General features: G+C 38.0%; 1 protein-coding gene across 1 annotated transcript in view; it reads right to left on the bottom strand.

Moving 5' to 3' along the window:
• Nucleotides 1–26,918, bottom strand: part of EFR3A (EFR3 homolog A) — an 82,878-nt gene that overhangs the window by 19,222 nt on the left and 36,738 nt on the right. Inside the window, exons 6-14 of the mRNA XM_082499517.1 lie at nt 25,646–25,767; nt 21,702–21,851; nt 14,202–14,339; nt 9,133–9,211; nt 8,112–8,247; nt 6,313–6,477; nt 4,587–4,701; nt 3,474–3,525; nt 192–364 (exon numbers count right to left, since the gene is read on the bottom strand). Coding sequence (XP_082355643.1) covers nt 192–364; nt 3,474–3,525; nt 4,587–4,701; nt 6,313–6,477; nt 8,112–8,247; nt 9,133–9,211; nt 14,202–14,339; nt 21,702–21,851; nt 25,646–25,767 — 1,130 coding nt within the window. The remainder of the gene's footprint in view (nt 1–191; nt 365–3,473; nt 3,526–4,586; nt 4,702–6,312; nt 6,478–8,111; nt 8,248–9,132; nt 9,212–14,201; nt 14,340–21,701; nt 21,852–25,645; nt 25,768–26,918) is intronic.

Raw genomic sequence — 26,918 nt, 5'->3', positions numbered from 1 at the left:
AATGATCATTTAAGGTATCATGCACTTAGGCTTACCTGTAAAACTCTTGCCATCAATAAATGACACTGAGTACTGTGCATTTATTGAAACAGTACATTAACTTTTCATATTAGAAAAAATGTTTAAAAATCAACAGTACTTACCATTCAAATATTAAACTAGAATTTAGAGTAGCAAACAAAAAGAATTACCGTATCCCTCTGAGCTTTGCTCTGTTGTCATGCCGATCAATGAGATTATGCAGTATTTCCAAGACCAGCTGCCTTAGCTCAGAGTCTTCCATGAGTGAAGGAGACAGTAACGGGTCCAGAAATGGGGGAGGAAGTGCATTAGTTATCGTTGTTGCTTTGTATCCTGAAGTCACCTGTTCATTATTGGAAGTAAAATTAATGTATGTCATTATTGCATTGTAAGAATTACTAGCAGCTGTCCCTCACTTTTTAGACGGCTTTCTTTGGCACATGAAAGGTGGATTCAAATGGAAGTGTTAGTTTTGAAAATTCTTAATCTCACTAAGAATTTGGAATTAATACTCATGTTCAAATGAGCTCCCTCATCTGTTTTAAATTGGTATTTCTCAGGATCATCCCTCTACCAACACACTCAAGAGAAAAAAATAAAGGTAACACATATTAATTTTAATTTTTAAATGGCCCATGAAAAGCTGCAGGGCATAAAATGAAGACAGTAATAATTCCAATAGAGATGTTTCCATTTCAGGCTCTGAGTATGCTCATGTGAAGGAAAAAACAGAAACCAAGGCCTATATGTACACCTTCAACGTTTATGGGTACTGCTTTATTGCAAAAAAGAAAGCAAGCAGCAAACATCACTCTTAGAAATCTGGTACCATGGTGTAGTTTTTCTTTTTTTAAACTAATACTACTGCTGACTTGCCTCATTCAATTGCTTCTATTTAAAGCAAACTCTGTAGGTATATAAGGAAAAGTTAACTTCTATCTGACAATTTAAATATTAATCAGCTGAACATTCACAGCAGTCAGAAACGTTTAAAATTCACTATCCCTTAAAATGGAGGTTACCAGAATATTACAATCTCAAAATCAAAACAGGATTCAGAAACTGGCAAGCATAAGCTGTTGAGGATGAGGGGAGCAAAATTACCCAAAATTTGTTTATAATAAAAGCAGTCATATTTTTACAGAAGACTTTACATAATAATTTTATCTTCATTACGCATATTCCATACCATTACAGCTTTCACATGTGAACTGTGTTGTACTGCTTTTGTCTGGGATAGAGTTAATTTTCTTCATAGTAGCACATATGCTGCTGAGTTCTGGATCTTCGATCAAAACAGTGTCAATAACACAGGGATGTTTTAGTTATTGCTGAGCAGTGCTTACACAGTGAAAAGGCCTTTTCTGCTTCTCACACCGCCCCACCAGCATGTAGCCTGGTGGTGGGCAACAAGTTGGGAGGGGACACAGCCGGGACAGCTGACCCCAACTGACCAAAGGGATATCCCATACCATATGATGTTGTGCTCACAAATAAAACTGGAGTGTGTGTGTGTGTGTGTGTGTGTGTGTGTGTGTGTGTGTGTGTAGTTTCCCAGGGCTCCCATTGCTCAGGGACTGCCTGGGTGGGGAGCCATTGGATTTTGTGCCCCCCCTTTTTTTTTTTTTGTGGTTTGTTTAGTTCATTGGTGTTGTGTTTGGGGTTTTTTTGTTTTTTTTTTCTAATCACTTGCTTTTCTTGGTTTTGTTCCACTTTGTTCCCTTTTTTTACTTACTAAACTGTCTTCATCTCAACCAACTTTTCTCACTTGTACTCTTCCGATTCTTGCCTCAATCCTACTGGGGAAGAGTGAGCAAGTGACAGGGTGGTGCTTTGCTGCCAGCCGGGGTTACACCTCAACATGTGAGCAAGCACCATTCCTACAGCATGAGTAAGTAGCTTGAAAGGAAATTGGTTGGCAGAGGAGCATGAGGGCACATGAAAGGTATCTAATCAATCACTTTGAAAATGGAAAATTACTGATACTACCAGATGTAAGGCTGCAAATTAACGAAGTACCAGATTTTAATTTCCTATACAACACTAAGTTGTCTGTCTGTGTGTATGCACAACAACAGACTAATTATGTTATGAAGTATTACTTTTGGAAAGAACACATGATGTATGATGCTCAGTTCAGTACACAGGATGAGCAGGGTTCACCAGTTTCTAGTTCTTTATTATGTGTGCAGACTACACCTTATATACCACAATAAAAGATTTGCTCTGAACACAAATTCCTTCCCACATTTTTTCCACAATATTCATCAATTTCTGAGTAACTCATTAAGCATCAAAACATTCACTTTCACATCTTTGTGCCATGATGGGATTTTACTTCCATATTTGAAAAGAGGATCCACAACAAAATTCAGGGTCAAAAATTTTAAATTCATTCCATGCACAACTGGAATCCCTGAAAGCATACTTACAGGCTATGCAGCACCCGAAATAATTAGAACAATTATCACTGGCTTCAATGGAAAATTTTAAAACTGGTGAGATGAATATTGTCAAGAACAGTTTAGGCATAGCTGAATCTATCTTTAATGAAGAAAAAGTGCTAAATGACCCCCTGAGGTCCTTTCTAACAGGTTTTCTGTCCTAAAATTGCAACTGTGAATGCTCAGCTCTTCTGCAAGCCAGAATCCAGGATTTCATACTCTCACAAGCAGAGGACAGTTTAATTGATTTGCTGAACACCACATACAATTTCATGTCAAAGCAGGAACAGAAACTCATCTTCCAGGACAGCATTCTACTGCTTTAGTCAGGAAAACATTCTTTATGCTATTTCCCCTACTTCAGTCACTAAATGGTATTTAGCTTCTGCAAAAAAATAGGCCAGAATTCAACAAACAAGAGCCTCCTTTGCTACCCACTTCTGATTCTTACCATCAAGATGTATTTCCAGATATACTCTTTAAAGGTTTCCAAGTTGAAAAATATACTTGTGATAAACTAGTTAATTATAAATTATACCTTATAAGAAACTTGGGAAATACTAGGAAGGAAAGAACAATGATGCCTGATGCTCTAAGGGCTTGGAGATAGGCATCTATTCCTACAGTTTTAATTATATTAGCCATTCTACTAATTACAGCTATTCTGGTGCCAGAGACAAAAGCAATTTCACTTTCATGTTGCTAGCACTGATTGCAGAACTAGTCAACTCAACCTATTCTGTGATCTTTTGGATCTGTAGATCCAATTATAACTGATATTCACTGAAGTGCTCTAAGAGATGGAGGAATATTTCTGGAGCTGCTTGTAATGGAAGTTGGGAAAATGCTGTTGCAATTTTACCCAGTAGAACTACAGATCTATGTAATATGAAGGTATGTTTCATTTCATAATACAGAGTTGTAATACTGTACTTAGAGGTATAAACATATACATCAAGTGAAATATTGTGTGCTTTTAACATAATATACTGAACACAGAAGGCTTACCATAAGTAAAGATCTCAATAACATGATTTGAATCCTCCTAGTTCCCAAATCTCTACAATTGGAAAAAAGTTGAAAATTAGTTTCTCTGCATATCTTCAAAATATCATTCTACTCCAGACATCATTCTAACAATTGCAGGTTTGACAAGTGAATACAGCAGTCTTCGAAGGAATGCTGGATGACCACAAGTTAGGGGCAAATATCTCCAAACGAGGTGCAATAACTAAATGTTTTTGAAAGGGACATTTATAGGAAGGATTAAAAAACAAAGCACATAGAGTTGAAGAAACAGCAAATGATATATGTGAAGCAGATCTAAATATTCATGTTTCATTCAGAAACCTCTTTTGTATATGAAATATTCAACCACTACATGCTTGACTTAATTTTCACAAGCATCGGTGCCCAGAATTTCTTCTGAATTAAAATGCAGTTGAGTCTTTTAAGAAACCAGGACACTTCCTGTTGAAGTCAGACTCCGAAACTCGAGACTGAAAACAAGTTATCTGCAAAATCAGCAAGAAAAATTGTTACAGGGAAAAATATTAATTCAGTGTATGGCAGCTTTTTAACTATGAGTTAATTAGAGGAGTCTGACCCCCTATAGCTTTTTCCTATTTCTAAATAAACAGGGAAAATCTAAACCAAAACAAATTCACTGGAATTTCTGCAGTTTATTTCTTAATCCAAAATCAGCTTGTATAGAATGAAGAAAAAACAAAAAACATTTATAAAATATGCAGCCATTTGAAAAAAATATAGTCATAATTCAATTTCTCTCATTCATAAAACACATATTCGAAGTCATGGAATTAGCCACCAATAAGTAAATAATTTAGAAACATTTGTAGAGATGTGGAGAGAAGAAATGTTTTAGTGCAAAAAAACCAAAAAGTTGCATTCCAATCAAGTATTTTCTATCAGCAACGTGTTTTAAGATTGATTTCATACAGCTGACACTGTGCTTGCTTTGATTCTGCATGGCATTTAATACAGCCCCTAATAAGTGACAATTTGCATTTCATTTTTCTTAATTTTATTCACTTTTTAAGTTATCAAGATTCTAAAATCTAAATTTTTAATTGGAAATTTAAAAATGTAGGATATACAAACCCAAGGTGACTTGTATCCAGTGATTGTGAAGTTGTCCCCAAAACAGGTACTTTTCCCATGATGAACATCATAATCTCTGATCGCTGGTAATCTGGGAGATTGCTTCCAAAAAATCCTAAAAATATATGGAATGAAATCACAGAAGGAAAGAGATGAGGGCCCTTCTCTTTATAAGAAAGGCCTTATAAATACAAGGAATATATTTACAAGGTCAAAATAGTTGAAGAAAAACTGTGACTTGTTTTAGGGCATAATACTCATGTTCATTTCTGCTGAATGGCTTTACAGTGTCTTTTTATGACACTCACTTTCTCTGAATCCTTAAACTTTCCAATTTAGCTAGACAAATCCATAGAACATTACATGAGCAATTGGCTGATGGGTTGGGCTCAAAGAGTTACAGTAAACGGGGTTACATCAGGCTGGTGGCCAGTCACCAGTTGGGTTCCTCTAGGCTCAATTTTAGGGCCAGTGTCCTTTAATGTTTTTATAAATGCGGCTGAGGTCACTTGGCTTGTTCAGCTTGGAGAAGAGAAGGTTGAGGGGTGACCTCATGGCAGTCTACAACTTCCTTAAGGGGGGCAGCAGAGGGGAAGGTGCTGATCTCCTCTGTCTGGTTACCAGCAGTAGGACACGTGAAGCTGCGTCAGGGAAGTTCAGATTGGACATTAGGAAAAGGTTCTTCACTGAGGGGGTGGTTGGTCACTGGAACAGGCTGCTCAGGGAAGTGGTCACAGCACCAAACCAGTCAGAGTTCAAGGAGTGTCTGGACAATTCTCTTAGTCATATGGTTTAGTTTTAGGTAGTCCTGCGAAAGGCAGGGGGCTGGACTTGATTATCCTTATCGGTCCCTTCCAACTTGAGATATTCTATTCTGTTGTAACTTCACTAGAAAGAAACTTTACTTTAAACAGTTAGTTGTATTGTGGGTTTGGGGGGGATTTTTTTTTTGCGGGGGAGGAGGGAGGGCAGGGGCTTTTCTTAAATTTTTAACTTGGATTTTTACTGTAATGGTGAGAAATAATCTACTATATATTTGCTGCTGCTACAGAAAGCTTCAAGGCATAAGCAAAGGTACAGACTAATAAATATTTAACTTACATTCCCCCTTGTTTTTTAAGTAAAGAAATACATATCACAAATGCACTGCAATATATAATATCCCTACCATAAAGAGAAAATCTGAAAAAAGGATTTAATTAATCATTTACGGAAATTGTTGCTCTCATTTTCAGTGTTGAGCTTTAAAAGTACTTCGGTTAAGTCGTGATAGCACAACCGGCCATTAGGTGTCATTGTTGCCACTATGTTTAACATTCGTTTCTACAAATTTTCAGGTAGTATCTACTGAAAAACATCACTGTGTATGATCGCTTGCAATATGATTTTCATGAAAGGATTAATATTAGTTCTGTACCAAGGGTACAGAATGATTTCTATATTTCAAGGGCCGTATAATAACATAACCAATAAATTTATTGTCCACCACTAGCATTTTTAATATTCATTGAGCTTCTTGGCTATCTTCTCAGTTAACAATTAAAAGAACTGTCTTTCTGAAATCAAATACGTAAAGTGAGCCTTAGAAAATACTTAGAAAGTACAATCAGAGATACCACACTTGCCATTTTTCCTTTCTGATTTAAGCTGTTTTAACACTATCTCATTGGGGACGGGGGAGAAGGGGAGGAAATTTAAGTGAGCCTATGTTACTGTCATTACTCACCAATTGTTTGAATAATCGCATTCTGGACAATCCTCTCATCACTCTCCTTGGAGCTTGTACTGAAAGTGGCACTTCCTGCTGAACTGCGCCTGTCACCCAGCTCAAAGTCAACACTGATGCGCAAGTGCTTCAACAAAGTATTAAAAACCTCCAGAACTGTTGGGCCTGCAAACAACACATAACAATGATTGCACCCGTCAAGGGAAAGAAGCTTTAAGAAAATGAAAAATAACCTTTTCAATGCCTTTTCAGGAGAAATCAGATTAAGCTGAAAAGTAAAAGTGAAATTCACTGTTTGAAGGATATGGCCTAGGGATAAACTTTTGAAGTATGCTTACACCTTCATATTTTAGGAATTATTTTGCAATCAGGAAATGCCATCAGGCATATATGCATAATCCATTACTATCAAGTTGTACTGGGTCTGACTGGGATGGAGTTAACTTTCTTCCTAGCAGCCCAGGTGGTGCCATGCTTTGGATTTGTGACTAAATTAGTGTTGACAACACACCAGTGTTTTGCCTGTTGCTGAAGGGTGCTAGCATGCCTCAAGGCTTTTTCTTTTTCCCACTCTGCCCCTACAGAAAGTAGGCTGGGGTGTGCAAGAAACTGGGAGGAGACACAGGCTGCGCCAGCTGACCCAAACTGACCAAAGGGTTGTTCCATACCATATAATGTCATGCTCAGCAATAAAAGCTCAAGAAAAGGAGAAGGAAGGGGGGGACATTTGTTTTTGTGTGGCATTTGTCTTCCCAAGGAACTGTTATGCATGCTGAGGCCCTGCTTTCCAGGAAGCAGCTAAACATCTGCCTGTCAATGGGAAGTACTGAATAAATTCCTTTGCTTTCCTTGCGCACACAGCTTTTGCTTCACCCATTAAATTGTCTTTATCTTGATCCATGAGACATCTCACCTTCTCTCTACCTTTTCCCTGTCCTGTGGGAAAGGGGACTGTGCAAGCGGCTGTTGGCCGGAGTCAACCCACCATGCAAGTTTTACATAAGAAATATGAGGGTTGCTGAAATTAAGCATAAACAGTGGGTTAAACCACAGCTACTTGCACCTGAATTTCAGTTATTTCAAAACCTGCTACTAAAATCCAGTTCTATATATTGGATCAAATAATGAGCTCTTTTCATTACATGGTAAAAGACTTCACAAGTCTGTGCATGTCAGTAGGTCTTGTATAAAGAAAAAGGACAGGCTCACACTCAAGCTAATGACGCAAAGCAATGATGTTTCAGTGTTTCAGACCAAAGAAAAACAACAGCAGAGCACACGTGTGTACACATCTTCATAACTACTCTTATTCCAAAGAACTATGCTACCTTAAATGACATTAATTCACCTTATTTCAGCTGCTTCACAGTTACTAAGGTAAAATTTCTCAAAGACCATTCTACTCTTGACTCCCATATTACCACTCATCTCGCAGCAGCTGTTTCACAAAGCAACAGTGCTCTCAACATTTTGTAGAGTCACACACAGTTCTCTCAGACTTCATGACTTCTTACCTAACAGAAATTCCTGCTTTTCACAAGGCTGTAAAAATAGATCTACTCATCTTTTCAATGCAAAGGGTTATAAAACAGTCAAATGACCAAGTAAGTACGTTTGAGTAATTGTAAACCAAGTAAGATTTCAAGCTTTTTAACAGCACAAATGAGAAAAAAAAAATCAATACATACAAAACCTTCTCAAAATATATGCTTTCATTCAGTCTGAAAACAAAGCAAGAATGAACAACCACCCTTCAAATCTATCCTTTGACCTGATGCCCTTAATTTAAGACAACTTACCTATTGATCCTTTAGCTGCTATTGCAACTGCTTCCAAAAGAACCTGTATAATGCCAGCACGAACTCGTGGTGAGTCCCTTTTGCGAACATCAAGGTGTCCAAGAATTTCTTGTATTACATGATGGGAATATTGTGCCTATCAAAAAACAAAGAGAAAGAAAAGCTTCTTCTGTTACTTTAATAAGAATAAACTCATAAACCATTCAGCTATAGCCACAACCATGTTCCTGTTCTGCAACATTCTTACTCATAAATTTATCTAAATTTTAATCAAGTCATGATTAAATATGGATTAAAAAAAATCTACCATGAAAGATGAAGACACACAGGTCCATCCAGCCCAGTATACAAAAGCTTACAGTATTAAAATATCTAGGAACACCTACAAAAACAGGAGCAGCATGAAGCGGTACTTCATTCAGCTCACTGCAGTTCAAAGACTTCAGCCAGTCTTACAAAAAAAGCACCATTGATATAAACGCTGAGAAAACTCAGCTTTCTTCCACAGACTCAGAATTCTATGACTTTATCTTTTGGGTGTCTGTGCTGGACACAATCCAAGAACCAGACTTTGATCACGTTTACAACAGACAATAAAGGTTGCCCACTAGTAAAAATAAATTATCACAACACAGTTCCACGTGAAGTTGGTTTCTTGGGTTGTAAAAGTAGTACAGCTGTTTTGGCATGGAGACATGACAAATGGATTAAGAGGGATTCAAGCACAATGTCAGACGAGTATGGCTATCCTGCTCCTTGTTCATGCTCCCTGCTTGCTGAGGGACCTCGCACTACCTTCCTTTGAGAATTCCTTATTATCTTTTAACCTCTGATCACAAACCACGACTAGGTTACTATCTGAAAAGTTTAAAGAATAAAGCTAAGGATGTATGGAAAGGGATCTTCTGGATCTTTGGACTTCGTCTTCATCTATTATTATCACGGTGAGGTGAATATTTACCCCTGTCTCATGTGCTTGAAACATGTATGCAAGGAAAACAAACCCTAGAGAAAATCCTACCTGTATAGAATACATGATGATTTTGAAGCAGGAAACAGCAAATTCATTGGGATCCCAGAGTCTGTGATGGTCTAAATGCCTGTAACCAAAAATTAAGGGATCTGAAATACCATTCCATAGATATTATAAACAGCACCTTAGTTTTCCCAAAATTCACCTCAAAGGGATTATTTCCTTACGTAAAGCTTCTAACCAATGGCTTATTACCTAAATCAGAAAACTAGAATCCAGAAAAGCATTTGTTTTCAAGATTTAGGATGTGATCACAAAACATTTGGCTGTAACAGAATTTCCCATCTTCTCGTTTCAGGATTTTAAGGAATCTAGTCATACCAAAGATATACACTTAAGAATAGACTGTTTTCGTACAAAATGCATGCATTAAAATGGCTGTGACATTATATGCTTATTTACATGAAAGAGACACACTGAAGAGGATGGTTACAATACCTCGATAGACTTTTACTCTAAATAAGATACAGAATTTGGTTTGAATCAGGAGATACAAAACAATTATGGCTGAATGTTACATACAGAATAGACACTAAGAACTATTTTCATTTTCACGGTGGTTTCATGAATAATATATATGGAAAACAAAAAAGACCTAATCGTTGTGTATATACTCCTTTATTACTCTGAAGCATTTCAACACTTTCTGCAGAATGATAAATGCATTGGTTTCTCTAAATGGAATAGGAACCACAGATGATAAACTTTGTCAAGAGTTTCAAGCAAAGACAAGAAATTCTCCTTAAGCGCTATGCTAAAAACTAAGAATAGACCACATATCCAATTTTCCAATAAGTAGATCTGAGTACCTGGAAAAGCATGACAAAAATAAATGGATTTTTAAATTTTGGATGCCTTTTAATCAGTATGATTTAGGTTAACAAAATATCAAACCCAAACCCACCAAACAACAATGAAAAACCCCACCCCAAACCCAACAAAAAACTTTCTTACAGAAAGTGAATTTAGATAGAGTTTCAAAACGGATTATCTCAGCTACAGAATCGCTATTGGTCTGCCCTTTTCCAAAAAATGTAGTAAACATACAATGATGCTTCAAATAAACTCAAAAGCACACAGATGAAAGAAGTCAGTACTCTGAACACAGGATGACTGACTGAATGCTTTAACCTACTTTGCCTAGAACCTCGAGGTCTCAATTAACTCACTGGCCAGCTGCTACCAGCCTAGTGACCCAGCTGAGTACACAGGTCTCCTTCAAAGTTGATTAAACCAACTGGCATAAAATTACCCTCTCCTGTGCCCTAAATTATCTTGCAGTCCATTGCAGAACTATGAAAATGTACTGCCATTTTGACACATTACATACCTTTAATAGAAATCCCAACAGGAAAGATTTTTCAGGAATTTTAAAGGTGTAAGTAAGTATCTGCCAAGATAGCAGCATATTTGCATTACTAAATATTAAGCTGGACTACCTGTTGGGGATAGCTGCTTTTCTTGTGCACATTCCAAACACACAGGTATATTTAATCCTGCGTTGGGGTAGAAAGACAAACAAAATTACCTCTTTAAATCCTGGAAGCCTTAGCAGCTTATAATGTATTTATTCTTTTTTTCTTTCTTCCTAATATCATTCCAGTACAGTCCATCATTTCTTGTACATGATAGATTTTAGCTAACCTATACTCTTTTTGTCTCCTCAAGTACAGAATTGTGCTCTCCTCTATCTTCTCCTGATTGGAACTGATCCTTCAGTCTTCCAGTGTAGCATGTGTTCTCTCTCACCTTGGACAGTTCCTCTTTATCTGCCCCAAAGATCCATTCAGGCAGAATATGGTCAACTACATCTTATATCAAGTATTTTTTAAAACCTTTCCTCTCAAAACAAGACATATAGTTTTCTTTTTCCAAAAAGGAGAAATATTAGCTGCTTCAGGTGGGTGAACTGATGGGAAGAGAGCAGGGGGAAGATGACAGCTTAGGTTAATGTTTTGTGCAATAGCTCAACAGGCAGCGTATGTTGTATACTGGAATTCTCCTAAGAAAAAGAATATTAGATTACTGTAGGTAATATATTTTACTTGTCATAACACAGGAAGTGTATTCAATGTAGTTTTGCTTTTGTAAAAGATGGTAAATGGTATTTTCATCACCATTTAGTTTAGTTAAAATTCAAGTCACATCTTGCCTTTTTTTTTTTTTCCCAATTACATTTCTTTTAATAAAGGAAATCTAAGTAAGATTGCAAAACATTTTGTTGCTGGATAACAAATGCCAAACTCTGCCTTCCATTAAGACCTGCTGCATATATGCAGCAAATGTGCACAATTAGATTTCTCAAATTAAAAGGAACAGCAGAACCAATGGTGTGAATTGCTACTTTATGGAGTAAGAGCCACCAACGGTCCCTGTATTCACTCACATTGTCACAAACGCAAGCAATCCTTTGCAGTACAAAATGGTAAATTGGTACTGATGATTAGAAAGCAGAACTGAGGCATGTATGAGAATATACAAAATAATCTCCTCATGCATCATGTTTGCTGACAGAATATTAAACACCAGCCTTTTCATATTCAAAACCCTTGCACAGATTATGTGGTAACTCACAAGAATGGAAATACAGTGAGATGAATAGGGTGTAACTTGTTATACTTGGGAAGCTATTTATATTCACTAGATTTCTGTATCCCTCTGGATCTGCTTAATCTATTCCATGTTGCAAATTCATGCCAAGTAAGTCTAAATAGCTTGTGACTTGACACAAAATACAATTTTTTTCATATTATATTAATATAAAATGTTTTACTTTCATTAAGCAGTTTGCCAGATTGATCTGGCAGATTTCATTAAAACTGAGAATTTGAGAGTTTCTCGCTACTAAATGTAGAGACACTTATAACCAGGGAGATTTTCTGCCAAAGGCAAGGAGAATTAAGGTCAATCCAAACCAATACCAGGAGACTAACCAGATTTCCACTATCTTCATTATATCTAAATCCCTCAATCTTTGAATGTACTCAGCCTCATGATGCAAGAAGCGCTATTCTCTCCATTTTGCAAGGATTGATGGCATGTTGACTGATATTCCAATGCCACATGAAGGAAGCATTCGAGTGGCGACCTGAACCTGCATCTTCAGTGTTAGCACTGTAATAAATGGGCTTACCTTTACTTCCAGAGCTTTCTTAAAAGCTGTGAAATTGTTGAAAACTGTTAGGAAAAACTGTTTTCTAATCAAGTATACATAAACTAAGCTAGGTTCTTCAATCAGATAAAATGCAATGGACTCACTATCTCAAAACTTTATTTCTACCAGTTCTGCTCATTCACAAAGTGAATTAGATTAGACAGAGCACTCACTTTTTGTTTAGGAAAAGCAGTTTGGAAATTGCATTTTCCGCATCTCTCATTCTTCAAAAATACTAAATCTTTACAGCAGTTATTTATAAAAAGATAAATTTATTTGGCAATTCTACCTCAAAATGGAACACAAAAATGGTGACCACAAAGACTCTCTATTCATAGAAGAAACAATATATTACAAATTACGATTTCAGTACGCAAATGCAGCATGCAGCACCTACAGGTGCACAGACTCAAAAAGTTCCTTAGGATCATACTGAGTAAGAAAAGAAATTAAGCTGTAAATAACACCTTGAATACATAAAGCTTTGGATCTGCAACAGCAAATGTAGGTATGACACCTCCTCAAATCCCAAACCAGGTGCTAACTCTATTCTAGGGAATCGGGAATAATTTGTGGGAAACTTCCCTGACACTGAAATGATTCAAAAGACTGGAGCAACTCCACATGCTGATAGAGTTTTGAGATAAGCCCCTAAAAAGGAACTTAAAAGTGGTAAGAAAGCAGCTGCAAGATAGTTCCAAATAGTCCACCCAAACTGCTTAGTACCTAAACGTTCACTCTAGTGGCAGATATTTTGGGGGAATGCAAATTTTAAATGTAGGAGAGGATGAAAACTTTTTAATAAAACACTCAAGTTTGCAGCAGTTAAACTCATATCAGATTGGTATGATAGGCGCACATGGAAAGTAATAGATAAATAACAGCATGGTTCTTTGCATTTAATGCTTTTGGGTGAAAAACAAAGGGCTACAAAAGTTTTCTGCCCTCAATATCTGCCCTATCTTCTTTTTGTGCTTCTGTTCTTAACAGTAGCAACTTAAAAATGGCTTTCAGTACCTTGAAAGTCTTTTAGTGTATGTTCTTAGTGTTTGTGGGAAGAACTAGGCCATCTAAGAGAAGATATTCCCATAGCACGTGGGCATCTTGAAAATACAAGGAGCAAGCAGCTCTCCTTATCACCAGGAAAACCTATAGTTTGAAAGTAGTAACACCGAGTCTAGAGCTTCCTGCAAAGCTTTCTCCTGAGAACATGCCTACTTCATGGACACTAGCAGAGGTGAAAGAAGCAGATTTAAGTTATCTCAATGCTTGTAGCTTTTTTCACATCATATTTTTTAAGGAAGCAACTGAGGCAATGCAGAGAACTGAAAAACACCAGACTTGATAGTTAATACATCAGGTATAATTTGTACTGTGTGCCCTTACGCATAATGTGCATACTGTGTGCACTTCTGCCATACACTACTAAATGAGCTGTTAAAGGTATTCCTCACAAAATAACAAAATAGGCCTTGGAAGAAAACCACAAGAAAGTAGAAATCTTAACTTTATTATTAATCTCAACACAGTATTCCTTTGTGCTACTTGTATTTTACTTGGCTTGTCTCTTCACTGACTGCAACAGTCACCTATGGGACATTAGTATCTTGAACGCACAGTTTCACATTCGAAAGAAAGGCCAACTGAGGCAACAACCCGTCCAAATCATAATATAGCACTTCTAAAATCAGTGAAATGGGACACATATTTTTCCATAGCTATCTTGAACTTAACAGATAGGCAACAAAGACGTGATGTTAAAAGAGAGGCAATTTTTTGAAGCAACATGAATAACTGGTAGTGGAATCCTTTGGGTTGAAAAGCAGGAAGGAATTTAATGCAACATAAGTATAGGATAAAAAAAATCTCTTAAGATAAGACCTTCCATGAATTTTCAACTTACGCGAAAACTGGTCTTACAGCATTATTCATATTTCCATAGGTTGCTCGTCCAAGTAGTTCCCTGAAACAATTCTCAGCCAGCAGAGCAGGATTTTCCTCTTTCTCTCCTCCTGTAGGAGAGGACGGAGGGCCTATTCTGCTGAAATAAGACAAAAATACATTGCTTTTACTATTGATTAATATTAGTCTTCCTTACCGTACACATCCTTGTTCTACAGTGTTCAAGAGTCACACTCAATCTAGGCAAGAATTGTACCTCAAACATGCATTGAACCAGAATTCTGAATATTTTATTTGCTTATAGCAGACCTATAGATCTTCACCTATTCACTCAGTACTGACCATCGTATTAATAAATATGTATGTGGCAAAAACAATGGCTGTTACTACTGATTTGACTTGTTAACCACTGTATTTTGACAAACTATTACCCATTACTAACAATGTACGAAGGCCATGAAACCACCAAACCAAAAAGTTAGGCAGAATCTTAGTCATTCTGTTCAGCCTAATGATCTCATTCACCTGCCCACTGCTGAATCCGCACTGCGTGGGTGAGCGTTAAATACAACTCCAGTAACTCTGCAGAAACAGATGGCTGGTGACTTGAAAAAAATCTGATTGAACTAATTAGAACATTATCACCCACATAGTTACATCTAACTTGATAGTGTACAGGTGCACAGTCACCTTCTAACCGACTGTCCCCCAACATTACTATGGAGAGGGTCGTACCAAGTGCCCGTGCCCCGGCGCTGGCAGCAGTGGGGCTGCGGGGCGGCCTCTGTGCGGAGGTGCCGGGGCTGCCCCGTGCCGGACACAGCCGGTGCCAGCCGGCTCCAACGGCCCCACCGCAGGACACAGCTGAGCCCTCAGCCAAGCCGGGGGCGCCCCGCGGGGGGAAAAGAGGTTTGCGGCAGGGCCCAAGGCGGCCCAGGCAGAGGAGGAGGAAGCCCAGGAGGGAGCAGCAGCAGAGGGAGCCCGAGGGCGGCGGAGGAGGAGGGCAGGAGGCGCTGCAGGCCCGGAGCAGGGATCCCCTGCAGCCCTGCAGAGAGCCCGCTGGAGCAGAGGCCCAGCCTGCAGCCCGGGGAGGGCCCCAGGCCGCAGCGGGGGGATCTTTCCTGCAGGAGCTGCGGCCGTGGAGAGCCCCGGCGGGAGCAGGTTGTCCCTGAGGGACTGCAGCCCGGGGCAGGGCCCGCGCTGGAGCAGGGAGAGGTGTGAGGAGGGAGGAGCGGCCCAGAGGGGCTGCCATGGACTGACCGCAGCCCCCATCCCACCCCTGTGCCCCCCGGGGTGGGGAGAGGGGGCGGGAGGGAGGGGGGAATGTGGGAATGGGGAAAGAGAGTGAAGGGAAGGTCTTGTTTTAATCTTTTTGTTTCCCACTACCCAAATCAGTAACTTTTTATTTTAATTGGCAATAAATTAATTTTCTTCAAGTTGAGCCTGTTTTGCCTGCAATGGTAATTGGCAAGTGATCTCCCTGTCTTCATCTGGACCCACGAGCTTTCTCACTCTAAATTCTGTTCTCAAATTGAAGGGGGCAGTGAGCAGCTGGGTGGGTGCATGGCTGTTAGCCGAGGCTAACGCACAACAGCACTGAAGGAAGTGAGGAAATGGATGGTCCTACTATGTCCTTACATGCAGCTGGGATGTGGCCAGGTCATTAGTCTGGGCTGAAGAGACCAGAAATATGAGCTGTCTCCTCACTTTTAAAATCCATCAGTGGGAGTCATACACTTCAAACTGGCCATGGAAAATAACAAACAGCCTTTTTCACATTCACTTTGAGAAGTTTCCTGAGGAATACCCTTCATACAGGTGCTCTTTCATCACAGTGTATTCCTCCAAATTCCTTCTATTCCCATGGCTAGCAGGGTGTTTAATTTTTCATAGCAGATCTTCATCCAGAAGAAATAAATGCTGAAACAGCTGTGTCTGGAACATAGGATCATAGAATGGTTTGGGTTGGAAGGGACCTTAAAGATCATCTAGTTCAACCCATGGGCAGGGACACCTGCCACTACACCAGGTTGCCCAAAGCCCCATCCAGCCTGGCCTTGAACACCTCCAGGTATGGGGCCTCTACAACTTCCCTGGGCAACCTGTTCCAGTGCCTCACCACCCTGAGAATGAAAAATTTCTTTCTGATATCTAATCTAAATCTCCCCTCTCTTCCAGTTTGAAGCCATTCCCCCTCGTCCTATCAATACATGCCCTTGTAAAAAGCAAAAAAAAAACCCAAGGAGAAGCAACTTTCACATTTGGAAACACATTTTTGAGACGTAGATATTGATATTAATTTCCCCATACTATATTTATAAAGGTGGCCCTTGTTGAAGGAGCATTCTTCTTTCCCTGAAAGCATTACTCTAAAAAAGAAACATTGCCACTAATTTATTTCTTCAGTCAGAAAATAACAAAAAAATACAGACTGTCAAACTTTGCATCAGGTAAATACACCATGAAGAGTGTTAAACTGCGTAAGTTTTGATGAGAAATCTGTCCTTCTACTAGAATATTACAGTTATTTCAATCATAGAAATGACAGTAAAGAACAATATCTTTACTGATAGTAAAGAACAATAAAAAAATGATGACACGATCGGAGGGTGAGGAAAAAAGCAACGGATGCTGCATAATTTATTACTGCCACAGCTACTGTTTCTTCAGGTGCTAAAATATCCCAATGGATGACTTAAATTGAAATAAAAAATATTAAATTAAGAAGTAGTTAAAATCAGCATTTAAATGTCAACATTTGAATTTATAATAAATCTTGTTGTGCAAAGCAAGGTTTTAACATTTTATACTAATGACAGCAGCAATGACCAAACTTCTGTAAAGTTTAAGTGCAATTATTTTTCTCTTGGTGACTGGGAATCAGGCTGACTATTTAAAATCAACACGGTACAAAAAGAGAGGCAAGAACACTGAATTACAGACTGGATCCAGAGACAGGAGAAGCAAAACTACAGAAACCACACACTGTTTTGGACAAACTAAAACCTACTGAGGCCCAAATTCTACCACCAAATTCTGAAGGAAACAGCCTGTCCACATCTTGGAATAACTAAAATCAGCACCTGCCACTGTAAACAGTGAAAGACAGAGCCTTTCCAGAAGAGTTTCCAGTTTCCCACTTCTCAATTTTGATGGAGGCCTTGGTACTGTTTTTTAGTTGGTTTTTTTTTTTTTTTTGGACTGTGGGGGTTTTGTTGGTTTTTTTTTTTTTTGGTTTGTGTTTCCTTTTTTCCTGTGCTCAAATTCACCTCCTTTTCAGTACACAGAATTACTACACCAAATTAAAAGCATTTGAAATGTATTTCCGAATTTAAGTGCTTCACGCATCATCCCATTAAGCTGTCGCTAATATTTCATTAAACTGAGCAGCTGAGAGATTGAAGACTGAGGAAGAAAGAAAGAAAACAGTTCCCCCTAAGGTGCAATATTACTTACTGACAAGTACAGTACCTGTAGGTGGCAAGTATATTTTTTTGCACAAAACACATTACAGAAACTTAAGTGAGTATTCATTCACCTACATTAACATTATGCACCTATGCATTGGGAAATTTATTTTAGACTGTACCAATCAGTGCACTGAAACGTTAAACATACTTTCAGTTCTGCCCTGCAAGCTTGTGCATTAAATACGTTCAAAAGTGTTCATTAAGAGCATCAGCTTTAGTTAATGTTCACTCTTCAGCATCATAAAACTGTAGCTTTAGAACATTATAAAAAGTCTAATTCTGAAATGCCGCAAGTCAAATGAACATATTAACATCATAGTTGTAATATCTTCTGTTAGCAAAAGATCTTCTAGTGTTCCAAGACTGCTGCAATCTAAAAGTTGCAATGTAAAAATCCTGTTGCCTCTGGTAACATCAGTGTTTCAGAAGTTACCATAACATTGCTAGCTTGTCAGATTTTAATAATAAAAAAGCCCCAGGCACCCTGTTAGATAAGTGAGGAGAAATAGTTTTACAAGCGGACAATGATTATAATTTTAAAAGGAATGACAATTTGTATATAACCCACCATGAGTACTGCTAAACTGCAGCTTTATCCACCTGCTGTGCTCTTCAATCTCCCTATTTTTTTTTTCCTGTACTGGCTAGACTCCAATCCAGATAGACGGACATCCTTCCCAGTGCAGAGGAGGGACACACGACACTGCAAGACTGTCGTTCCCATTGCTGTTTTGACACAGATACCCTAGGATGCAGCAGCATTACAAAGGCTGGGGGGCGTGAAGAAAGCAGGGTGGAGAACACACACACAGAGTTTGTCTATCTAGAAGAATTCTCGTTAAAACACAATAAAAATAAGTTATCTTGTAAATGTTTGTATATGCAATCCCACAGAAGGTGACTGCTCAGCGTTGCTTGGAGACTTATTTTAGAATAGGTTAAAGGAAGAAATTGCAAGCCAGCTCTCCCTAGTCCAAAACGTTAGTCTTAGGCTGCTTCAGAATGTTATTATCTGAAGCAAAATTATCTCCCGTTAGTTGCAGGAATCAAGTTTTTGTTTTGAACTTTAACAGCACCTACCTCTAAGTATTTCTCACTGGTAAGTGTTCCTTAGCATTATCAGATGAAAGACAACGAATATAAACCTACTTTAAACTTTTTTGTTTCAAAGGAAAAAGCTTTCAGCCTCTCGAGTTTCTACATTCAAATGAGCAATTCATACTCTTTTTGTTTCGCTGACTTGGTTTTTAAACGAAGATCAGAAAAACCTCTCACAAATCCAACCGCAACACTTAAAAAATGTTACTATACCTCCACGTCCAGACTTTCTCTACTACCAGAAGTCCAGAAGAGTGAAACATGAAATGCATTTTGCAATGAAATGGGCAAGAGCTACTCCCTTTAACTGGTCTACCAGCTTTCTTGTGGGTAATCTCTGTCAGAAAAGGCAGCAACAAGGAATGGGAAGGAGGGACAATTTGAAGTACAGCAGTTTCCATAGCAAACATCTAATCACAGGCTTAAACTGACTCAGAGCAACTCAACATCTCCCGCATGGGACTTCTTTAATACCATAAAACCAGGATCAGCCTTCACCTACGATGGGACATGTGCAGTAAGACTTAACCACTACTTTTGAATGGAGTAGCTACAGGAAGGTTTGACTATGACTCACTCACCCTGAGGAAGAAATACATTCTTATCTACCTCTGAAACCAAATTTATACAAACATTACAGATAAATTAGAAGGATTTGAAGTCAAGTCTGCAACAACTGCTAGAGTGTCCTTCTGTGTTAAACAAGGCTGTCACTTTCGGCTTTGCAGTTATCATGAAGAATATGTTACAAACTGAGAGAAAACACTGCTTCAATTTCCAATTTCATACATCCCAATTTTAGAGATGCACATAAACTGACATACATGATTGTCTCTTCTGAATTTTCTTCTAGAAAACTTGAAGGAGGGGGAGAGAGTCTTTCAGGCAATACCTTATACTATACTGAAGTATGCACGGCAATTATTTTATAATACAGAATCGTAGTAAAGTACAACTAAGAAACAAGCTGATTTTTAGAATATGTTACACTGGAAATTTGTCTGATAGTCACGTAACCAGAATGTGCATTCAGATATACGGACAAATAATGACAACCACAATAAAATTATCTTTTTAAAATGTTGTTTAAATATTAAATTCTTAACTCCAAAAAGTGTCTCATTGGACATGTACTCAGAAAAATTTTGAATTAAGCCATTAAGGTTCCCCAGGTAAAAATTACACTGATCTTTAAGGTAAGTTTTACCTATGTGTACTTCAGCTTTAACCAAAAATGGTTGTTTTCTATGGCCTTAAGTTGGGGGTATTTTCTGGAATTTCTGTTCTTTCTCAAATAATGATTCCATCTGCCAGAACAATATGCTTCTTACTCCTACTCTTCAAGATGCCTCTGTTTATGCTCCACAAATATGAAGTCACATATAGAACAAGATGAGAAATTCTCTGTAACATCATTTAAGGCCAGCAGATCAACAATTTATAAATATTGTTTTCAGCTTTTCTGTCATATGTGCATCATACAAGGCCCATACTTGCCACTTGGAAAATCATTAGTCTTTTTTTTTTCTGTTGAATGTGCATTATAGACAAAGTTTCAAGCAGCCAGTTCAGATATTTAATTAACAGTTGCTTTTTGACAGATTTGTTTTTCTACCACCACTATTGCATTGCTCAACAAATGATGAAAATTAGTCCTGCAGTGCGTATAAACTGATCTGCTTTAAGTGGTTGATCCAAATCGTATTTCAGTTTTTTCATCAGTAGTTTAATTTTACTATATAAAGGAAAGCATATGCTTGAGGGCACAGTAAAGAGTAACAAAGGAAAGAGCCCACCCACATCTAGAAGCCCTCTAAGAGTGAGCAAAGGCTAAGCAGGCTCTCCTTGTTCAAACAGCAGTTTCAGAAACCTTTGTCCCTTATTCAAATCACTCTTCAGATGTAAAAACCAAGTGGATATTTCTGTACACACTGTGTGGACCCTCAGTTATATGCAGTAAATAGATAAAGCATGGACAGATAAACAACTGTTAATTTTAGTCATTTAGTCTGAATATTTGCTTTAGAGAAGAGACAGGCACCAACAGTTAGAAATGAGAGAAGAAAAATACGGCTGAGGAATGGAAAAAACACCCACCACCAAAATCCAACAAAACAAAAAAGAGAAACCTGACAGATTCAGCAAGCGCAGTGTGATGCGAAAGCATGAAAAGCATGTTGTTATAGGAAGGCTGCTGAGGCTACTTACTGAGCAAGTTTTGAATCAGCTAGGGTTGGACATGAAACAAACATCTAAGCTTGTCTGCAGAGCTGAAGTTGGTTTTATCGAAATTTGCCAGTGCTAGCAATGAACAATTTATACACCTACATAGTGTTTAGCCATAAAAACAGACATGTACCAAAAAAAGTGACTTTTCAATTTTAATGGGATTGGCATATCCTCAAAATCTATTATCACACAGATGTTTTGTGAAGGCATACCTGGCAGGTAATATGCTTAGGAGCCACTGAAAGCAAAAAAAGAGAAGGGTGTCTACATGTAAAGAAATTTTAAATCCTTACTTCAAGGACCATTGCAGATGGGACTGCCAGTTGTTACTAATGGCTAAATGGGAACTGAAACCTCAATTTTTAAGAAACATAAATAGCAAATCATTGAGTCACCTACAAACTTGTGCTTACTAATCTCTCTATCTGACATCACAAACAAAGAGTTTAAAATTTTTAAAAAGTCTAAACATGGATATTCAATTTCTGGAGATATTTTTAGACCAACAGAATCTAGAACAAGTGAAATGTGGGTGGTAAGAAAAGAAATACGAAAAGCAGTTAAGCAGAGCTGTGCTATCAGTTCGAGACAACTCAGCTAGTAAACATCAGTAGTTATTTCCAATAAAAAGAAAAGGCATCTATCATAAAAACTAAGCCCAAAGATTGTTTAAAAAACATGCCAGTGAACAGGAATAAAAATACCTGTCAATATCTTCTATTTTCTGCATATTAAACAGCAGTGATGGCACGATCTTGTCCATGTGCTGAGGTTCCCAGATAGTTGCTCGAAGTTCATCGTTAACTGTTTTTCGAACCACTCCCTGAATGCCCCTGATTCCAGCAATTCGGATCCTAAGGAAGGGAAAAAAGGAATTAATGAAAAGGAGAAACACAGCACCTCCCGGTACAGCTGTTTACCTATTAGGCAGTAGTAATTATGTAGTGTGGAATTCCTTTAGGTTCTCACAAGCAGTAATTTGGAAATTTGGCCAATTCATTAAGGTTGCCCATACTGCCTTCAAACACCTTTATAGCTTATAAGGAAGCTGACAGAACAGAGCAGAAGATGATCTATAAGGATAATGATGACACTGATCAATGAAAACTTAAACTGTGTATAGACCCCCCAAAGGAAGGTCACATGGGTAAAACCCCCATCAACTCTACGCAATTTACTACCCATCGGTTCAAACTGTGCACAATTTCAACCTATTCCAATGCCCAAGAAAAATGTTGTGAAGTTATCACAGCAAAGCTGAAGCAGTATCTACCACAGTCACGTGATCATGTCCTTAAAAGTTGTAATTAAGGCTGTGGATTAATCTTAACAAATCTTTAAAGACCTCTCCAATATTCTCAAGATGGAAAGCAAAGGATAATTCTATCAACTCAAGCCCGACACACAAAAGGAACCACCACTTTTATCCTAAAACTGTTTCAACCAAATTAACTGAGAACTGATCAACAACAACAATAATCAAAAGGAAAAAATCGTATAAGTTCTAAAAAAGAGCCTCGCTGTTAGCTATTTCCGTTATTTTGTTGAACAAAAATAGTTTGCAGGGGAATCTGTACAGTGAAATGAATGGCAAAATATTATTTTTCGAAGTGGTAATAGCAAATTAGCCATTATTAAAAATGCTAGGAATAGAATTTTACTTACTAAAAACAAGTAGAAGAAAGGGTGATACAGCCATCAAGTGAAATAAGCACAAGCTTTGCTACAATTTGAAATGATTTCTATTAAAATCCATCCCTCAATTTTTAAATCTTAACTTCAGTATGAACAACACACCACTAGCCTTTTTTCAGTCAAATTTGTTGCATTAAAACATTTGCTAGATGAACTACAGTTAACTGAACTCTATAATTAATATTTTTGTTTAGATTTCAATTTGCAAGTACTTAAAACTAGCCCCCAGTTTTTCAGCTATTTCTGAATAAGGCCTGCGTTCAACCTGGATCCAATACCAGGAATCTAGTCCTTCTGGACCTTTCAAGACAGTTTTAATGGGGTTACATATAAAACAGGGAAGAAGAGGGATGCTGAAAGAGCTAGAAAAGCACTTGCTTTGCTGCACTACAACTACAGTGCATTATCCAATATTAAGTTTTCAATATTAAGGATCCAAGATTGACATTTAAGACACAGAGCTTCCAAAATTCCATCACTCAAACATTTTTTCACTGGAAACTGCTGTCACCTACCAATAACTTATATACCTTAATTTAATATTTAAAATGAAGCGAGTTTGGTTTGGTTTTTTTTTTCAGAATATTTGCTTTTTGATTATTAATTTTTAAGATAATCAAGTTTTGCTGATGCTGTGGCTTTAGCTACATTAAATACCAGCACTAACCTCCCCAGCTGAAAGGGACATCTCACTTACGAGGTTCGGTTCGGTTTCAGACCCAGACACCTGCATTACCTGATTACGTGTGTAGGTGATGTTCATGCTCCCGTTGAAGTCAGTCAGTTCAGCGGAACCCCAAGCTATGCAGGTGAACCACGACTCCAGATGTCGGGTTTAGGATGAGCTGAATTACTCTCCAGCACCCACCAACAGTACCAACTACTTGTGACATCTGCCTTTAGAATTGTAATCTGCAGTCATAGCTCATCTGATTTGCTGAATTATCTCAGTACCTACAGCAAATCTGGTACGCCAACTCCAAGAATGACAGCTGTTCGTAAAGATCTCTTTTGAAAGAGGTAACAATCAAACTGTCTAGGATGAGGTGAAAAAAAGTCATATTGCTACACATTTCCTTAACCTGAGTAAAAATTGATTCACATAGGGGAAAAAAAGGCCATAATTCTGTGTATTGGAGTGCCACTAGCAGTCATTTCATGTTCTTACTCTTGTACAGGAGATTGAAAAATGAGAGTTGAAGTACTGAAGAAGGTGCAGCGTCAAATTTCACCACATACAGGAAAGGTTTCATTCCTCTATAAAGAAGGCTCAGATAGGTATTAAAGCAGAGATTACATTTAAATTAAGGTCCTGTGAAGTCCTAGGTCACTAGGATGAAATTCCTTCTTGTCTAAGGGTACATCAACATTGCAAACTGAAACACAGAGAACGGTGCAGGCTCACCATGTAAAGAGCAAAAGATAAGCACTTATTCCTACAGCACTCACAGCTTTGAGGTATGTTACTTTGGGGTATCCTTATGAGAGGTAGATCATATTTGATAGATGAATCAAGGGTTTACTAGTCTCTTAATTCACTCCATGTTCTAGTGCATTACTAATGTTACCTCTCATTTGCAAGGGGCAATGAAGGTGAAAGTAGCACTAAAATCCTGAGCTGAGCTATCCTAACCCCTTATGAAATGTTTTACAGTGTGTAAGCAGTTTAATGGTCTGGTTTAGTTTCACTAGCCCTAAAAAGGCAACATCTCAAAAAACTCCTTAAACCTTTTATGAATACTATTTGCGACCACCAGCTTCAGGTAAATACGCTGTACCTGACAGAAGCCTCAGTTACGAAGCAGCTGCATGACCCGCTGGCTTCACTCGTGATATCTGCTGACAAAGTTTCCCTCCCCTTCCCCCTTTGGTCCCTGAGTACAATTTACCATCCCTTCCGTTCTTCCCCAAACAATTCACTGGGTCATCCTGTAAAACCATTCACTGGAATAATCTTCCTAAAAGGAAAGGGGGTGGGGGCAGGGGGAAAATACAGCAGAAGCAGACAGATTTAATCCTAAGCCTTTCAGAGGCAAAGTTTCCAGCAGAACAATATGCGCAGCAATAGGGCAACAAATAAGATGGCAGCAAATTACAAAAAATAAGGAGGAATGACTGAAGGAGGACGGCATTTTGGGGTTTTGTTTTGGTTTTGTTTTGTTTTTCCCTACCTGACGTACACAGTATTCATCCTTTTTGAAAAGACAGTTCACAGGTTTTTGAAACTGCAGTCACTTAAGAAAAATCCTTATGCATTGCAGCTAACACAACAACAGTACACCCAAAGGGCTGGGAATTTTCCTAGTTGCACATGGATTTTTTCCTAGTTGGCTGAACAATATAGTGCACGGAATTAGAAAAGGTTAGTACAACAGAGATGCAAATCATACAATCTAAAAAGCCTGAAGTTTTCTAAAGTACTCAGGAGTTAAACACCAATTAACAATTCATATACAGAACACATCGCTAGGGGGAGCTGAGGTAAAAAAAATGGTGATGCTTACATAATAACATAAAAATTTGTAATACTAATTCATGAAGGCGTTTCAGTTTCACACACAGTATCATACTGCAGACATCTAAGAAAACTCAATTTTAATGAGTAATTCTCAAATAGAAGACTTAAAATATGCTTTTGCTATTCATGTAAGTAGCTCCATTAATTTCTCAAATGAATTAAGCAACTCGCACACATTTACAGTGATAAGTAGTGCCTTTCTGAAGAGAATCCATGTGATTTGGCAGGCATTATTCAGGTAAAATTTCACTTCAATATTCTAGGAGTTCCAGCCACGTAAGACTTCCAATATTTGGTGCTATTTAAAAAGTCAGACTTCATTTTCTTCTTATTGAATGAACTATTCCATTAAATATCATAAGAAAAACTACTGTATTACAGACTATATTAACACGTTAAGACAGGGTTCTGTAATACATACAGAATGGCACTTACTCGGTTTGTATTTCTGGATCGTGGTCACATGAATGACACATGGCACTGAATCGAGACACAAAGAAGTCATAGCGCCTGTGATATGAAGGTGTGTCTTCCTCAATGTTGGCAAATTTGACAAACTGGAAAATGAAATACATTAAAAAAACTTTTGATACCATTTCCCAAAAGAGAATAATGAATACAAAGCTTCATTTAAGAAGTAACATAAAACACTGCATTAGGAAAGAATCCAGATTTTACAACACTTAAATATTTAACTTCAGAGAAGTAAAAGTTAAATTGGAGAGTTTTCTTTTTGAAGTCTTTCCACTACAACCTCATTTAGATCATTATGAAAGGGTGCAACTGCATGAAATACAACATACTATGCAATATGGAAACATCTAATACTTGAATAGCGAGTGCCTTTAATTCATAGAATCATTTAGGTTGGAAAAGACCCTTAGGATCATTGAGTCCAACCATTAACCTAACACTGCCAAGTCCACCACTAAACCATGTCCCTCAGCGCCACATCTACCCATCTTATAAATGCCTCCAGGGATGGTGAGTCAACCACTTCCCTGGGCAGCCTCTTCCAGTGCTTGACAACCCTTTTGGTGAAGAAATTTTTCCTAATATCTAATCTAAACCTCCCCTGGTGCAACTTGAGGCCATTTCCTCTTGTCCTATCGCCTGTTACTTGGGGGAAGAGACCGACCCCCACCTGGCTACAACCTCCTTTCAGGTAGTTGTAGAGAGAAGTTCAAGCAATCTAATACTACACTATCATGTTAACTAGCAACATTCTGACTTATCAAAATTCAAGGGAAATAAACTTGGAGGCATTCTGTCAATTCTGTGTATCTTTAAAAAAGGAAAAAAAAAAAAGGAGGAGCCAGGGAATTATACTCCAGTCAACTTTAATTCCATTCACAGAAAGACAGTCTGAAAAAAAAATTTCCAATTTGCAACCGTCTATAAAGTAACGAAGGGGTAAGTAACAGTCAACACGGATTTGTCAAGAACAAATCACATCAACCCAGCCTAAATTATTCCTATGACAAGGAAATACATTTTGTGAATCCAGATGAGCAGCATCTGTCATATCTTAGCTTCAGTGATGCTGTTGATAAAAAAATACACAAAATTCTCAAAGGGAAGCTAGAGAAACACCATCAAAAAACCACTCCCCATAAGATAGATGCAAGTGGGCTTGGAAAAAATACAGAAACACTTGTAAATCATCAAACTACAATAACGTATTTGGTGAACTTCTGAAGCGGCCTGT

Source organism: Vanellus vanellus (assembly GCF_965231255.1).
Source record: "Vanellus vanellus genome assembly, chromosome: 2".
Classification (NCBI taxonomy): Eukaryota; Metazoa; Chordata; class Aves; order Charadriiformes; family Charadriidae; genus Vanellus; species Vanellus vanellus.
This window is presented reverse-complemented; position numbering and strand designations above follow the sequence as displayed.